Source organism: Macrotis lagotis, chromosome 2 (assembly GCF_037893015.1).
Source record: "Macrotis lagotis isolate mMagLag1 chromosome 2, bilby.v1.9.chrom.fasta, whole genome shotgun sequence".
NCBI classification, from domain to species: Eukaryota; Metazoa; Chordata; class Mammalia; order Peramelemorphia; family Peramelidae; genus Macrotis; species Macrotis lagotis.
The window spans coordinates 224,544,259-224,562,134 of record NC_133659.1 but is presented as its reverse complement, the minus strand read 5'-3'; the positions used below and the strand labels follow the sequence as shown (position 1 = coordinate 224,562,134).

Genomic DNA, 17,876 nt, shown 5'->3' with positions numbered 1-17,876 from the left:
CCATGATCATCAGGGTCATTGAGGGAGTCTATGACTTGAGGATCTTTAAGAAAAGAATAGAAAGAGAGGAAAGATGACTAGGAGGTCCTGGTCCTAAGGGGTTTATGCTAGGGAGTAAAGAGAAAGAAATGTTAGAAATTTCTTTCACATAATCAGTGTATACAAATAAACATCAATACAAATAAGGAGGAACAGGTGAAAAGAAAAAGTGACACTTGAACCTCATCTGGTTAAAGGAATGAACAAAAACAAAAACACGGGTACAAAAATAGATTTCACTCAAACAGGGATATAGGAGGATAAGGGGAATCTAAGGGAAGATAAAAGATTGTTTCTAAGCAGAACAAACTCTAAAGATGTACAAAAATACTTCTAAATCTTTTAGAGGTGGTGAAGAATAAGAGTCCTGAGTCAATTGGGGGAAATTTTATGGTATATAAATATGATGGGATATCATTGTGCTGTAAGAAAAGATGAAGGGGGGCGGCTAGGTGGCCTAGTGGATAAAGCACTGGCCTTGGAGTCAGGAGTACCTGGGTTCAAATCTGATCTCAGACATTTACTAATTACCTAGCTGTGTGGCCTTGGGCAAGCCACTTAACTCCATTTGCCTTGCAAAACCTAAAAGCAAACAAACAAACAAAAAAAAAAGAAAAGATGGAGGGGTTGGTTTGAGAAACCTGAGGAGACTTGAATGAAAATCAGAGTAAAATAAACAGAACCAGAAGAACATTCTACCAAGATAACATTGATAGCATACTAAAGGCAAACAACTTTGAAAGAATTAGAAATTCTGATCATTGTAATGACTATGATTTCTGAAGACTAGTGAGGAAACAAGCTACCCAAGTTTTTATAGAGAAATGAAGGACAGAATGAGAATTTTTTTTAATGTGACCAATGTAGAAATCTGTTTTGCTTAACTATACTTGTTTAATAATGAGTTTTGTTTTTCTTTCATTATATATTTGGGGGAAGAGGGGAAGTGAGGATAGAAAGTGCTGGTTGAAAGAAAATAAGATTTTTAAAAATATTAAGGTGGGGGAAAATACTAATAGAGGATTTAGAGGGACTTTTCTCCCTTCCCAGGTGCTAGGAGTCCATTAGGATTTACATAATCAGAGATGGAGGGGTAGATGTCCTCAGTTGGGTTAAGGGGTTAAAAACAAAAGAAAGTGAAAAACAATTCAGATTATACCAGTATTGGGATAATAGTCAATTAATATGGGCATGAATCTTCCCAGAGAGTTCTGCTTCTGTATTACTTAGCCAATATTAGAATACCATGATTGCAGTGCTTACAGCTTTTCCCCTTGGGATTCTATATTTGAATATTAACTCAGGTTATATTAGGTAGAGTGGAACAAACTTTGAATACACAAAGATCCAAACAAAAGGGGAAAAGACCTTAATTATTGATATATTTTTTATCTGTATTCTCAAGCAAGCAGTTTCAGTGCTTTTATATTCCCCAGAGAAAGGATGATACTACAGTTATAAAATTTTTAGAAGCAAACATCTTCATATATGTTATATTAACATGAGAAAGTTCATATAAACCACAATTTAAAGACTATAAAATGAATCATGAAAGTCATAGTTTAACAGGTCCTACAACACTAAAAATGCAATTTTAATTGCCTCATCTTTGGTTCCTTGATGATAACCTGCCCTCTCTCATTGGAACCTTCCCCTTCCTTTAACTTTGACTTTCCTGTTAAGTTGTGTATTTCAAGAAATTCCCTTCTGGAATGAATATAACAAATTTATCCAATCAACAAATTACAGTTTGTCCTCTTGGAGTAATTGTAATATCTCTCTATCCTAGACTATTTCATTTTATCAGCCTAACTCTGGGGAGCTGATGAAGCTCCAATTTAGTTTAAGCCTAATATTGATGAATCTATAGTTGGCTTAATTTTGTCCTATGACCAAAAGGAACTCTTAACCTTGATCAATTTTTCATGAAAATTCACAGTGATGAAGAGAATGGACCAAGACACAATCACTTAAATCACTGCAAATTTATCCCTGCTAGTTAAAAAAAAAATTTTAAGTTACATTCTTTCCCAATTGATTGGTCAAGAACTATTTATCTTTATTTAAGAAAAATGGTTAATTACCATTATGTATAACCTACCACCCATTCTCCCTTCTCTTTCCTTATCTTTTCAAGTGCTAATAGATTTATGAAGATAAGGATGAAGACTTCAAGGAAATGTATAATTTTATTGTTGGGCAGACATATTGATCCTTAAATTACAGACATTTTCTTATCACCAGATCATAGGAATGATTTCCAGAGCTCACACTCCGCCTTTAAGAACCCCCATTCACTACCATATCACAACATAATAGCACCAAAAGGAAGTTGAAATGACAATGGGAAAAAATTCAAAATGTCATTCTAATCTTCTCTAATATGTATAGAGAAATATATTTTTTGATGGATCTCTTGCTAAGTATGACTTTTTGCATTCTTTCCTCTGCCACTTAACTTTGTGGATTGGATTTCACTGAATCAACTCTGAACCTGATAGGGCATATTCTTCTACCTTCTTTTTAAGACAATGAAAGACTATATATATATATATATATCTTTATCTAAAGACCATTTTTCAGTGATCACTTCTTTTAGTTACTAAGTTTTCTTGTGTTTATCATTTACTGAGTTTGTGTTTTATTTTATTTTTAGTCTGATATCTCTCTTTTCCTTTCTAAGAACTTTACAGAACTTGTAATGCTTCAGAACCGTGCAAAGTATCTCCAGGCTGTAAAGGATGGAAAATATGTATGCCAGTACCGAGCTGAACAAAGTCTGAAGAATGAAAGGAAGAAACAGGAAGCCCGAATGAATCTCATATGCAGCATTCTAGACCATGTTGCAAAAGAATATCCCCATTTCCAGGCTGCACTTCAAAAGCTCAACCAAGCAATGTCAGCCAAGCCAGAATTAGTTCCTTCTTAGAGAGGACAGGACAGGTTACATCTCCTGAAAGCCAGCATGTGAGAGAAGAAATCTGTGAATTTTAACTATAGAGAACCACGTTTTAATAGTTTCTCTGTAAACAAAGATGGGGGAGTATTTTATGATATATTACCAGGCCAATAGAGCAGGATCTCTTAATATCTCTTAAAAAACCATAGTCAAGTAATCTATGAATTTTTCACTCCTTTGAGTACAAATACAAAACCCCTGAATACAAATCAAAATGTTTACAAATTAAAGGGTTCTATACATCAGAATGGCCCCAGGGAAATGTTATTTATCCTTTTGTCATCACAGATTTTAGCAGCTTAAAGCATAAAGGACAAAGGAATAGCATGTCTTGGCAGCAAAGATCCTTTTAAAAAACTATATCCTTTGTCTTACTAGCAACTTTCTTTAAAATCTAGAAAGCATCTTTTTAAGAACTTAGACAATGATTTTTACTCTTTGGAGGCTCGTATAACAAAAGTCTAAAGAAATCATTTCTTTCCATAGACACTAAAAATATAAGAAATAAAAGGTCCTGTCATTTCAAACTTATACACTAAATTATAATTAAACTTAGAGTGACTACTTAATAAATACAAATGAGAACTATAATAACACTATAGTTTTTAATATTAGAAATATTTGTTGTATTTACCACATGTTCCCATTCATTTTCTCCACCTCAAAAGTTGTGATGCTTTTTTCTTCTTTCAATTTCTAACTGCCGACTTCTCTAAACACTAATATAGTACAGAGAAAATGCTGTAAGATATTTTTCCTTAAAAATTTTTCTTAGTAACAAAATAAAAAAATTAATATAGGATCTGTCTTTTGTTTTTGTTATTTACCTACTCTCTGTCTCTGTCTGTCTGTCTGTCTGTCTGTCTCTCTCTCTCTCTCTCTCTCTCTCTCTCTCTCTATATATATATATATATATATATATATATATATATATATAAAACCAGACCCTATGCTAGATGCTGGGTATAGAAGAATAAGAATATTAACAAGAATAATTGATAGAATCTATATAGTTCTTACTGTGTGGCCCACACATTTGATCCCCATAACAACCCTCTGGGGTAGGCACTTATTATTCTCCTCATTTTACAGTTTTAGGAAACAGGCAGACAGGTTAAATGATTTGCTCAAGGTTACACAACTATTAAATATCTGAAATTAGATTTGAATTCAGGTCTGACTTCAAACCTAGCATTCTGTCAACTGTGCCATCTCACACAAAATTATTTCACAGAAATGAGTTATCCTTAATTCTATCAGTAGAGATATGTCATATATAGGGACATATATTTATTACATATATGTATATACAATAAACTGAGACAAGATAATAAGTGATCAGGAGGGGCTTCATATAGAAGATAGATTTTGAGCCTTAAAAGAAACCCAGATTTCTAAGAGTCAGGGAGACATAATATCCTATAAAAGGAAGAATAAGGCCAGCTTGTCCTTATACCACAGTACATGAAACTGATAATTGGAAAAAGATAGATTGAAACCAAGTTGTGATGGACCTTAAATGCCAGATAGAGGATCCTAAAGATAATAGGGAGCAGGGGAATGGCTTGGTTAGATATTGACTTCAGTTAAATCATTTTGGCAGCAATTTGGGAGGAAGATTAGAAAAGGCAGGAAAATGGGTTTTTTCCCCAATGAATCCAGATGAGATGATGAGGGCTTGAACCAGGAAAGAAGCTGAGTAAAGAGAAGGGGAAGGATATAAGAGATGCTGTACATAAAAGAATCACTGTGACTCAACCAAATTTCACTGATTAGATAGGAGTAGGGGAAGAGTAAGGAGTTGAGGACTCCAGGCTTATGCTACTGGATGACTAGAATAAGGGTGCTTATTTAAAAAAAAAAAATAGGTAAGTCTTTATAACCAATTTGAAATACCCAGTAAATTGACTTCCGGCCAAGATAGTGGCTTAGAGAAGCAGCCAAAGTACCCCAATACTCTCTTCCAAACTGAAGACAAGAGGAAATGGGGCTTGGGGGAAGGGTTTAAGAATCAATGTGGTTTCATTTAGTGAAGAATTCACTGATTCAGAGAGCTAAAAAAGACTTAAACTTTAAATGCAAAAAAAGTTCACTTGTTAAATTCTTTGGAGGAGCAGCAAGATAGTGAATCACAGTAGAAGTAGGAAGAGGGTGGGAGGATATGGGAATCAATGCTCCCCAAAACTGGTAGGGGATAAGTAGCAGAGAAGCTCAAAAGATCATGCTCCCCCAGTGAGAGCTGTCCTTGGAAGGCAGAGGAGCAGATCAAAGGAGGAGTGAGCCCAGCTTTTAAGGAGAATATAGGGAACTGTAGGTAGGGGCTGATAACTCTGGGAGCAGAGGTAAAGATTTAATCCTTTCAGGTTATTTTGTTGATAAGGGCTTTTGTGCCTGGGGGGCAGGGATTTACTGAGTCCTAGCCAGGGAGGGAGTAGGTACTTTCCTTTTCAGGCTAAGGCAAGGATTCATTGTTTTGTTGATAGAGACTTGTTTTGTGCCTGAGAACCTGGATTCACTGAATCCTAGCCAGGAAGGACAAGGTACTTTACTAAAAGTTTATTGACCTTGTCTGATAGCTTTAACAGTGGGATGGGGAGTGTGGGGGAGGAGGGGAGGGGAAAGATACAGGGCCATTTCTGGAGCAGCAAAGCTAAGAAAAGGTCAAAGTAAGACTGTTTCAGCCCAAGACAAGCTAGGTCAAAGACATGAGGGTGGAGGATGACCTGGGGGTCATACGGGTGAAACACCAGTGGTGGGATTAGGTGGTAGTGACAAAAACAATAGCAGTTTTTGGGGGCGGCTAGGTGGCATAGTAAGTAGCCAGAATAATCCAAGATACAAGCTTTTGGATTAAGAACTGGACATTTGACAAAGATGTTGGGAAAACTAGAAAGTAGTGGGGCTGAAACAGGACCGGCATATACTTCACAGGATCATGAGGGGAAAATGAGATAAAATAGGCCAAGTGCTTTACTTATTAAATAAAAGGAGCAGTGCGCTGTAGAGGACAGAGGGCCAGCCTTTGGCTTCCAGTATTCCTCTGAAACATGACTACTCAAACTGGGGCAAGTCACTTTTCTTTATTTCTTTTTTGCAAGGCAGTGGCGATCAGCGGCTTGCCCAAGGTCACACAGCTAGGTCATTATTAAGGGTCTGAGGTCCTGTTGATTGCAGGGTTGGGGCTCTGTCCAGTGCACCACTTAGCTGCCCAATTTTTCTTTCAATCCCCGAAGTTTTCATACCTGAGCACCTGAGGACCATGAAAGACCCCCGTCCCCCTCCCCCAAATACCCCAGATTTTAAGATCTTGGTTTCAAAGACTGGGTGTTTTTATTCCCAGCGCAACACTGGTGAAAATTGTTGCAGACGTGCATTCTTTTAATATAATATAATGAATAAAAGGATCAGAGAATCTTTTAGAAACCCTTCTGGCAGGCTGCAAGAAAGCCACGCCTCTCCGAAAACAAAAGAAACACTAGCCCCGCCCCGGCCGCCCCGCCCCTCCCTTTCTGCCAGCCGGAGGGGGAGGCCCGCAGCTCCGGGGGGGGGGGGGGGGGGGGCGCCGAGGAGGAAGCCGAGGGTCCGAAAAGCCGCCCCTCCCGCACCCGCCTCTGATAGCAACTATCCCGAGGGCGAGGCCAGGAGGGGGGATGGGGCGGGGAGGGGATCGGGGCCACGCCTCCCTCTCCGCGGACTGCGCATGACCAGACCCCGGGCCGGCCGGACGTCACGTGGGCGGGGGGAGCGGAGGAGGAGAGCCCGCCGGGGTCACGCGGTCGGCGGGGCTGCCCCGGAGGGACTGCGGGAGGTGGCCCGGATGCGCTCGGGGGAGGTGGCCCGGATGCGCTCGGGGCAGTTCCCGGACCGGACCGCACCGCCCGGCGTGAGGAGCTGGGCCGGGGCTCGCCGGGACGCAGGGGTAAGGGCCGGGGCCCTGCGCCGGGCTGCTCCCCCCAGACCCCTGCCCAGCCCGTCCGCCACCTCCGCCTCGGCCCCGGCAGCCCCCACCAGCCCGGGTGGCCGTGCCCAGAAGCCGAAACTCACCATGTGCAGAAACCGAACCGAGCCCCCCCGGTATTCTCCCCCTTTCCTGCCTTCCCTTTTTTTTTTCAAGAAAGAAACTCAAAATAGAGCCCTGCAGTGTTCCCCTAGTCTTGCTCGCCCACCCACCCGCCTTCCCCTTCACTGTGAGCACCCTCCTCCCGGCTCGCGCCTCACCCGGCGGATACAGACTGGCTGGCATCTGCCCTGCCACCCTTGCGGCTTCCTCCTCTCTGCCACCATGGTTTTAGTCCCTAACATAGGCACTGTTGCAGTGGGGCTGCCTGCCCCCTGCCCTCTCCTGTCTCATGCCCCTCCAGTCCGCCCTTCATTCAGTCACTGGGTTTCCTAAAGCCCAAGGCTAACCATATGACCCCCTAAATCACGAAATTGCAGTGGGTCCCTGTCTTCTAGAATCAAGGAATCAAGTACCAGTCTTTTTTTTTTTTAGTTTTTTTCGTAAGGCCCAAGGCCGCGCAGCTAGGTAATTATTAAGTGTCTGAGGCCGGATTTGAACCCAGGTCCTCCTGACTCCAGGGCTGGTGCTGCACCACCTAGCCGCCCAAATAGCGGTCTTATTGAGTACTCTTCCATCCAAGGACAATGGGCCCCTGGCTGTTCCATCAAGAAGACAAGAGGTCTCTTGGATTTTCTGACTGTCCCCTATCTGAAACTTCTTTCTCTGGTCCATTGCTAATTTCCCTGTCTTTTAAGCTTTTTTTTTGTACTTAAAAGATTTTATTTATTTTGAGTTTTACAATTTTTCCCCTAATCTTACCTCCCACCCCCCATAGAAGGCAATTTGCCAGTCTCTACATTTCCTTTTAAGTTTCCACCCATCTTTCTTTGGAAAGGAAACCTTTCCAAACCTCTCTTAATTCTAACACTCTTCTTATTTATTTCTTATTTTTACTTCTCATACATAGCTACACATGTCCATATTTATTTGGGCAACTAGCTGACCTAGTGGATAGAGTTCAGGGCCTACAGTGGGTAAGACCTGAATTCAAATCTAACCTCAGATAAATTGTGTGACTGGGCAAATCACTTAACTTTTTGCCTCAGTTTACTAAAATGGAGAAGAAAATAGCAAACCACTCTAGTAACTTTGCTACAAAAACCCTAGATGAGCTCACAAAGAGTTGGACATGACCAACAACATATTTGTTTGCTTCTTGTCTCTATGTATCCCCAACAATTCATTAATGGACTTACCTCCCTTCCTCTAGTAGGAAGCTCCATGGGTTGGCTCCCTCTTAGCTAATCTCAGATCTTATACAGACTCCTCTGTCTAATATTTAGAGCCTTCACAATCTGGTCCCAGTTTACCCTTCCATAGTAATTTTATATTAACTTCCCCCCCCCCAATTCACCATAATCATGTTATACATGACAACCACTTAGTTCCTGTCTTCGCACCAATACTTGGAGTGTACTCTTTCACTGTCTTCTAGAATATCATGGCTCAAGGATCTTTCCAGGACCAGGCCTTTGCTGATCTCCCCAAGTTGTAAGCCCACACTTTCCAGTTCTGTTGTAGTGACTCGGAAAACTACCTCTAGGTAGACTGGCCTTGGGTTCCCTATATCCAATATTCCTTCTCCCAGCATCAGACCCTTGTACAGGATGTTCCCCAGCTTGGAATGTACTCAGTCATCTCCATCAAGAAAAGCTTTCTATAGGAGATGCATCTGAGGTCAGCCTGCAAGGAAACCAGGGATTCCAAGAAGTGAGACAAAAGTATGGGCATGGGGAACAGACAGCCTGGGCTAGGGTCCAGAGAGGGAGAATGGAATGTGCAGGTCAGAGAGCAGCAAGTAGACTCTGGCTAGAGAGCAGAGTATCTGAAGGGGAATAATGCAAAATGACTCTGGAAAGATAGACTGGAGCCAGACCAGATGGCTTTGGTGCCATGGGAAGAATTGTGAGCGGGAGAGGGACAAGGTCAGTTTAAAATGAGTGCTGCTGGTGCTGTTGGTGGTGGGGATGCTGGTGGTAGTGGTGTTACTGGTAGTTGGTGGTGGTGGCAGCACTGTACTAAGCAAATATCTCACTTGATTGTCACAATAAACCTGGGGGGACAGGTGCTGTTATGCTGTTATTTTATTACATTTTGCAGATTAAGCTGCTCAGTGGTCCAGGGTATAGAGTGCTGGGCCAGAAATCAGGAAACACAGCTGTGTGACCCAGGGCTGGTCACAACCCTTTTTGTCTCAAGTTTCTCATCTTTTTCTCCCTTCCCACTCTCCTCTCCTCAACAGTCTGGTGAACATGCTATATTATATTTGTGTTTAATATGTTTACAGATTAGTCATTATCTGTATGAGGAATTAGGACTAAGGGAAAACAAAACCATAAGATAGGAAAGAAAAACATAAGAGAAATTTTTAAGAAGTAAACATTAGTGTTAATTCAGATTCTGTAGATTTTTCATTGTTTTGTTTTTCTTCCTCTGGATGTGGATGGCATTGTCCATTTTTCCAGGGTTGTCCTAGCTCTTTGAACTGCTGATAGGAGCTGACAAGGTTGTTCATATCATAAAGCTGTTAATGTGTACATTGTTATGCTCCCTTAGTTTAGCATCAGATCCTGTAAATCATTCCATGCTTCTCTAGAGTCTCACCATTTGTGGTTTCTTTTAGAACAATAGTATAATGTTCATATACCACAACTTGTTCAGCCATTTCCCAATTGATGGGCATCTCCTCAATTTTCAATTCTTTGCTACTCCAAAAAGAGCTGCTATATTTTGGAACACATGGAACTTTTCCCATTTTTTTATGATTTCTTCTGGATATAGGTCTAGTATTGGTATTGCTGGGTCAAAGGGTGTGATCGATTTTATTGCTCTTTGGGCATAGTTCCATATTTGTCTCTAGAATGGTTGGATCTGTTCACAACTCCACCAGCAATGCTTAATATTCCAATCCTCCCACAACCTAGCCAACATTGTTTTCCCTTTTTTGTCATTTTAGCCAATCTGATAGGTGTGAGATGGTACCTCATAATTGTTTTAATTTGCATTTCTCTAATCAGTAATTATTTGGAGCTTTTTTATATGGTTATATGTATCTTTAATTTCTTCATTTCTTAACTACCTGTTCACATCCTTTGGAATTGTAATCTTATACATTTGATTCTATTCTCTGTATATTTTAGAAGTAAGACCTTTATCAGAACTCCTAGTTGTGAAGATTGTTTCCCAGCTTTCTGCTTTCCTTCTGATTTTGGCGGCATTGATTTTTATTAGTGCAAAACCTTTTTAATTTAATATAGTCAAAATCATTCATTTTGCATTTTATAATGTATGATTCTTGTGTGGTCATAAATTTATCCCCTTCCCATAGATCTGATAAAGTATTTCTTCATCTGTTAATTTATCTATGATGTCACCCTTTATGTCTAAATCCTAAAAGCTGAGTGAATTTTACAAGGAGACATAGACAGCAAAACTTTAATAATGGAAGACCTCAATCTCCCTCTTTCAAAACTAAATAAATGTAACCATAAAATAAACAAGAAGGAAGTTAAGAAGGTGAATGAAATCTTAGAAAACTTAGATATATGAAAGACCTTTGGAGAAATGAAGATAGAAAGGAATATACATTTTACTTGGCAGAAGATGGCACCTAGGGGCGGCTAGGTGGTGCAGTGGATAAAGCACTGGCCCTGGAGTCAGGAGTACCTGGGTTCAAATGTCTCAAACACTTAATAATTACCTAGCTGTGTGGCCTTGGGCAAGCCACTTAATCCCATTTGCCTTGCAAAAACCTAAAAAAAAAAAAAAAAGAAGATGGCACCTATACCAAAATTGACCATTACTATGGGGAAAAAAAGCCTTATAATCAATTGCCAAAAGAATAAATACATACTTCTCAGACCATAATGCAATAAAATTACATGTAATAAGGGTCATGAAAAGAATTTAAAATTGTTATTTTAAATAATGAGTGGATCAAACAGCAAATAATAGAAATAGTCAATAATTATATCCAAGAAAATTATACTAATGATCCATACCAAAATTTATGGGATGCAGCCAAGGCAATTTTGAGGGGGAACTCTGTATCTATCTCTAAATGCCTATATGAATAAAATAAAGAGGACTTACAATGAATTGGGTATGCAACTAAAAAAACTAGGAAAAGAACAAATTAAAGGTCTACCCAACTTTATAAAGGATTTAATCTAAGTTTAAACTCCAGCCCATTCCCACTGTGTTTGACTTGGGCTTGGATGGGGATTTTTTTTTTTGTTTAGATTACCCAAGGATGGGAATTTACAAGTAAATGACAATAAAAGTTACATGCTCTCCCCCAAACCCTCATTAGAACAAGTCCATCTCTCACTATAATAATCTTCATTACTTGTTAACCAATCAGAGTTGATTTCCCCCCTCAATTGCACCCCCCCCTTTCCCAAGGGCACATAAACTGCCATGGGTTGTCTTTGGTTCAAGAGATACAAATGACCTGACCATTTATTAGAAAAATGCTAAAATACTCAGAAACTTTATCTCTCAAACTTTTTAAATGTCACAGATGATCCAATGACTTATTAAATCAAATTCAAATATAATACTAAAAGAAGAAACCCCAATATAGAAAATCTCCAAACTTTAACTGGGGAAAAAAAGTATCTTAGGAAGGTCATGAAAGTAAAATATTTGCTTTTTAATCTAAGAATAGTCTTCAAAAAAATAACTGGGTAAACCATTCTTTTAAATCCTCATGATCTCTCTGCTTCTCTGTCTCTGTCTCTCTTACACACACCCACATCAAACATAGTTTACTTTTGGTTGGCTAGGCCTTGCAAAAACCTAAAAAAAAAACCCATAGTTTACTTTGCCTCCTTTTTTTGTTGCAGTTATAGCCATATAAAATGAAAGTCTCAATTAATTATGCTAATTACAATCAAGCCAAGTGAAATCTAAGTCCCTTGAAAGATAAAAAGATTGTCTTTATTCTGCAATGTTGGGTTCCAAGTTGGGTTTTGGAAATTTCATTAAGGCTTTTCATGCCCCCATCCTCCCCAAAACTTTGCTAACTTCCTATATTCTGTTCAGGACTTAAACAATAGTCCAGTTCAATTTTCTATATATTTTAGAAATGAGAACTTTATCAGAACCCCTAGCTTTGAAGATTGTTGCTCAGCTTTCTGTTTTTTTTTTTTTTGATTCTTCTTGACCTTTTATTGCTCTATATGAATTTTATTACTATTTTTTCTGGATCAGTAAAATAGTTATTTGGTGCTTTGATTGCTATGGCACTGAATAAGTAATTTCATTTGGCTAGAATTGTCATTTTTCTTATATTAGCCTGACATAACTGAGCAATTGACATTTTTCCAATTGTTTCTATATGACTTTATGAGAAAAGTGCTTTGTAATTGTGATCATACAGTTTCAAAGTTTGTCTTGGGTGATAGATTCCCAAGTATTTAATGGTGTCTGCAGTTACTTTAAATGGCATTTCTCTATTTCTTGCACATGGGCTTTGTTCTTATATAGAAATGCTGATGATTTATGTGGGTTTATTTTATTTTATTTATTTATTTTTGCAAGGCAATGGGGTTAAGTGACTTACCCAAGGCCACATGGCTAGGTTAGATTTGAACTCAGGTACTCCTGACTCCAGGGCCACCTAGCCACCCCCTATGTGGGTTCATTTTAAATCCTGCCATTTTGCTGAATTTGTTAATTGTTTAGATGATTTTCTCAGGTATACTATCATATCATCTGCAAAAAGTGAGTTTTGTTTCCTCATTGCCAATTCCTATAATGTCTTTTCCTCTTATTGTTAAAGCTAACATTTTTAATACTATTTTGAATAGTAATGTGATATTGGGCATCCTTGATTCACCCCTGATCTTATCAGAAATGCTTCTCTTCATTATTTATAATATTTGTTGATTGTTTTAGATAGATACTGCTTATTATTTAAAGGAAAATTCCATTTATTCCTCTTCTCTCTGGTCATTTAATAGGATTGGATCTTGTATTTCCACAAAGGCTTTTTCATCATTTATTGGGATAATCATATGATTTCTGTTGGTTTTGTTATTGAAATGTTCAATTATGTTGAGTGAACCATCCCTGCCTGCCTACCTATTATCCTAGTAATAACTTACTGTAATTACTTTGCTAAAATTTTATTTAAGATTTTTGCATCAATGTTCATTAGGGAAGATTGGTCTATAATTTTGTCTGTTTTTGTTCTTCCATTTTAGATATGTTGTAAATGATGTGTAATTTTAAGTACTTAGTCCAGAGTGATTAAAATAGCTCTTTTTTCTTAGTAAACTTTTCTGCAGAAAAGGATCATTTCTCCTAGTGAGAAAGGCAGCAAATTACAATAATATCCATTCTTATATGCAATTTGAAAGGCTTGTTCTTCTCCTTCAGGTCAGTCATTGGTACAATCTAATCAGTATCATCCCTATATCACTGTCTAATAATATGTTTTCCCTGCCCTGGTCATAAAAAGGAATTTGGCAGAACTCCTATATTTTTAAACAGTTTAATAGTTAATTAGAATTAATTGTTCCTTAAATATTTGGTTGAATTCACTTGTAAATCCATCTGGACCTGGAGACTTTTTCCTTAGGGAGTTTATTGATGTTTTCTTCAATTTCTTTTTCTGCAATGGGGTTATTTAAGTATTTTATTTCCTCTTCTGTTAATCTGTAAAATATTCATCCATTCCACTCAGGTTATCAAATTTATTGGCATACAGTTGGGCAAAATAGCTTCAAATTATCTCTTTAATTTCCTCCTCATTGGTGGTGAATTCACCCTTTTCATTTTTGATACTGGTAATTTGGTTATCTTTTTCCACTTTTTTTTTTTTTTTTTAGGTTTTTGCAAGGCAATGGGGTTAAGTGGCTTGCCCAAGGCCACACAGCTAGGTAATCATTAAGTGTCTGAGGTCAGATTTGAACTCAAGTACTCCTGACCCCAGGGACAGGGCTCTATCCACTTCATTCCCCCCCCCCCCCCAGCCCCCCCTCCATGGTGCCTTTTAAGAAGATGTAGTTTCTGTCCTCATCTTTTTTAATGAGATCTATTTTTGCTTTTGCTTTGTCTGAGATAAGGATTGCTATGCCTGATTTTTTTTTACTTCAGCTAAAGCACAATATATGTTGCTCTAGCAACCTTTACCCTGTGTGTATCTCTCTGCTTCAGACGTGTTTCTTGTAAGCAACAAATTATAAGATTCTGGTTTTTAATACATTCTGCTATCTGTTTCTGTTCATCCAGTTGACATTTACAGATAAAATTACTAGTTCTTTATTTCCCTCCATGTTATTTTCCCCATTTGTACTTTTTTTCTTTCCTTTCCTCTTATTACTCCTTACCAAAGTTGTTCCCTTTTCCCTTTAACTTTTCTTTTAAGTTTTAACTTTCAGGTTACTTCCACTTATACCTTCCCTTTCATCCTCTCTTCTTCCCTTTTTTTTTTTAACCTCCCTCCACTACTGATTTAATTAAAAATAAAGCCTCTCAATACTCTCAGTATTGGATACACCCTGGAGATCTCTCTTTAGAACTTTACAATTGATTGTAAGATATGGAAGACCTGGGGGCGGCTAGGTGGGGCATAGGATGCCCTCATCAAAGAAAGTGTTGAGATCTATGAAGCCAGACAATTAAAGAAGGTCAAAGGAAATGTGAGACACATAAGTTTAAAGACCTTGTAATTTGTCTAAAATGTGGTGATATCATTTTGGTTTTTAATAGAAGGACAAGTGCCAACCATACCCATATCCTTTAAGTACAATACCTTCAACTATATTCAACCCTTTAACCATTTTTTTTTAGGTTTTTGCAAGGCAAATGGGGTTAAGTGGCTTGCCCAAGGTCATACAGCTAGGTAATTATTAAGTGTCTGAGATCGGATTTGAACTCAGGTACTCCTGACTCCAGGGCTGGTGCTTTATCCACTTAGCCACCTAGCAGCCCCACCCTTTATTCTAAGAGAAATCCAATTCTCTAGAGTTGCAAGTGTTGTCTTCCTTTGTATACAATTGTATACAATTTAATGTTCTTGACTAACATTTTTCTCCCTTCCATTTACCTTTTTAATGCATCTCTTGAGTCTTGTATTTGAAAATTGTATCCATCTTTCCCCCTGACAGAATACACTGAATTTTTCAATAAATTCTTGATTGTATTCCAAGGTCCTTTGCTATTAGTATTTCAGGTCCTCTATATTCCAGGCCTTCCAATCCTTCAGTGTTGAAACTGATAAGTCCTGTGTAAGTCTGGTTGTATTTAAATTGTTTCTTTATGGCTACTTACTGTACTTTCTTTATTTGAAAATTCTGGAATTTGTCTGTGATAGAAGTTTTTATCCTGGAGTCTCTTTCTGGCAGAGTTCTGTGTATTCTTTCAGTGGCGGTTTTGTCTTCTTGATAGCAGATTTGGACAGTTTTCCCCTGTTGATTTCCTGAAATATATTTTACAGGTTCTTTTTTTGAACTAGACTTTCTGGTAGATCAGTAATGTGTAAATTATCTCTCCTGAATCTATTGTCCAGAGCTTTTGCTTTTCCTAGAAGGTACTTTATATTTTCTTCAGTTTTTTCAAAGATGGAATCTTTGTTTCATAGATACATTGATTTCTATTTGTTCAATTCTACTTTTTAGGATTTTATTCTGAGTTAGCTTTTGCATTTCTTTTTCCAGTTGGTTAATTTTACATTTTGTTGAACTATGTTCCCTTTCCAGTTTGTTGATTTGAGTTTTAGATGAGCTGCATGCCTTTTTCAGTTGGTTGAAGAATTGCATTCTTTTTACATACAGTTGGTTATTTTTACTTTTAAAGAAGTTGATTTCTTTAGTCAATTTTTCATAATTTCCCTGCATGGCTCTCATTTCTTTTTTCCATTTTTCTTCTTCCTCTTTTTAGTTTTTAATTCTTTTTTTAAGCCCCTCTATGAGGTTTTGTATTTGAGTCCAATTCATAGACTCCTTTGAGACTTCCCATGTAGGTAACTTGTCAATACTCTTCTTCTGAGGTAGCATTTTTATTCCCAACTCAGTCTTGTCTCTGCCCAGGTATTTCAACTTTGTTTGGACTTGGACTGTACTGTGGCTCAAGCCCCCTATTCTACAGATCTTCACTGAAGATCCTTCACGATGACTACAGTTGAAAAACTGTCTTTTTTCGTGAGATTTGTAGCTTTAATGTGTAGGGAAAAGCTCCAGGAGCATGCTAGCCTTATGCCGCCCCCTTGGCTCTGTCTGGAAGTCCTCAGTTTCTCATCTGGAAAATGATCTGGAGAAAGAAATGGCAAATTGCTCCAGTATCTTTGCTACAAAAACCTCAAATGACTTGAAGAAGAGTTGGACATGATGACAGCAAAAACAAACAGATGAGGAAACTAAGGCAGACACAACAGAGTTTCAGGACTTGGCTTGGTCACTCAGCCAGTAAGTGTTGGAGGCTGGATTAAACTCAGCTCTTCTTGACTCTCTACTCTGTCACCTCCTTGCCCCTTAAATTATCCTCCTCATCATTATGAACAGTAATCATAGGAGCTTATATTTATAATAGGGCTGAGCATTTCCCACTATGGCCCCATAAGGTAAGTGCCTCAAATATTGAGGAAAAAGTGAGGGGATTTGCTCATTGTCACATAGAAACCTAGCCTGGACTTCAAAGCAGAACTTGTTCTCACTTGCCTGTTCCCACTACTTTTCAGGACCCATTCTAGCAGTGCAAGTCATATTATATCTTAGAATCTCTTTTATAGAAAGGGCTCTGGAAACAGTGTGAGGGAAAGGCTTAGAGTCAAAAATATCAGTAGTAGCAGCAGGAGCAGTAGTAGCAGCAGCATAATATACTTGCCTTTATAGCTCTTTAAGGTTTTTAGAATGTTTTATAACAATCCAGTCAACTAGGTGTTATTGGTGTCAGAATACCACTTACAAATTATATTATCAGGAATAAAAGCTCTTTGAGTATCTTCCTTTGTAAAATAGAAATTATACGTATCTCTCAAAGACTTATTGTTAACCACACCTTAGGTAAGTATTTTGCAAACTTTAAAGCTCTATATTTATGTAAAAGTTATTAAAATACATAATACTTACATTTATAATATAGACATTTATATGAATTTGTGCTGTTTATTAACTTTATTGAACTTCAGCCTACATCTAAAAATAGCCTGTTGTCCTTTGTTCAACATATTTGTTAGGCCATTATAGTCAGCCTTTAATAGTCTTCTTTACTTTGCTTACCTTGTCTTCCCTGCCTTATTTTCCTTTCATCTTCTCTATGGCTCTACTCTCTTGTTGGGTAAGCTTAAGGTCCTATTGGGGAGACTTCAGTATCTTTGTTTTGTTATCAGACTTCTTTGTTATTTTGTTTGTTTTTGTTTGGTTTTTTTTGGCATTGCTGCAGGTTAAGTGATTTGCCCAAGGCCACGCAGATAACGATTAAGTGTCTAAATCAGATATGAACTCAGGTCCTCATGACTCCAGGGCAGTGCTTATTTACCATGCCATCTAGCTGCCCCCTACCTTATTTTCCTTACTTTCATTCTGTTACCTTGATCATAGCTCTGAGCAAGTCACCTGATATCTCTTAATTTATTCATTATGAAAAGTCAAGCATCTGTCTCTAAAGACAAAGTTTAAGGGGAAGCTAGTGGATAGGCACCAGCCCTGGAGTTAGGAGGACCTGAGTTCAAATCTGAATTCAGGCACTTAATAATTACTTAACTGTGTGACCTTGGGCAAGTCACTTAATCCCATTGCCAGACAAAATTTGAGTTGATGTTTGGTAAATGCTTTGAGATCCCAAGAAAATGTCTATGGATTTGTAATTTTC

The 17,876-nt window shown here is 38.2% G+C and overlaps 2 protein-coding genes across 6 annotated transcripts in view; both read left to right on the top strand.

Annotated features, from left to right (window-relative positions):
• CCDC40 (coiled-coil domain 40 molecular ruler complex subunit) overlaps positions 1-3,770 on the top strand; it is a 108,418-nt gene extending 104,648 nt beyond the window's left edge. The window contains exon 20 of the mRNA XM_074224991.1: positions 2,723-3,770. Coding sequence (XP_074081092.1) covers positions 2,723-2,968 — 246 coding nt within the window. The 3' untranslated portion in view covers positions 2,969-3,770. The remainder of the gene's footprint in view (positions 1-2,722) is intronic.
• A 3,044-nt stretch (positions 3,771-6,814) lies between these two features.
• Positions 6,815-17,876, top strand: part of LOC141514290 (lysosomal alpha-glucosidase-like) — a 37,876-nt gene continuing 26,814 nt past the window's right edge. The window contains exon 1 of one of the 5 annotated variants that reach the window (XM_074224987.1): positions 6,815-6,917. Coding sequence is in view for 3 of the 5 variants with exons in the window: in XM_074224985.1 (XP_074081086.1) it covers positions 8,952-8,983 (32 nt within the window). In the remaining 2 variants the exon portion in view is untranslated. Of the gene's footprint in view, positions 6,918-6,974; positions 7,073-8,520; positions 8,984-17,876 lie in introns of those variants that run through there. The other 4 variants (XM_074224988.1, XM_074224986.1, XM_074224984.1 and 1 more) reach the window with 4 other exon arrangements.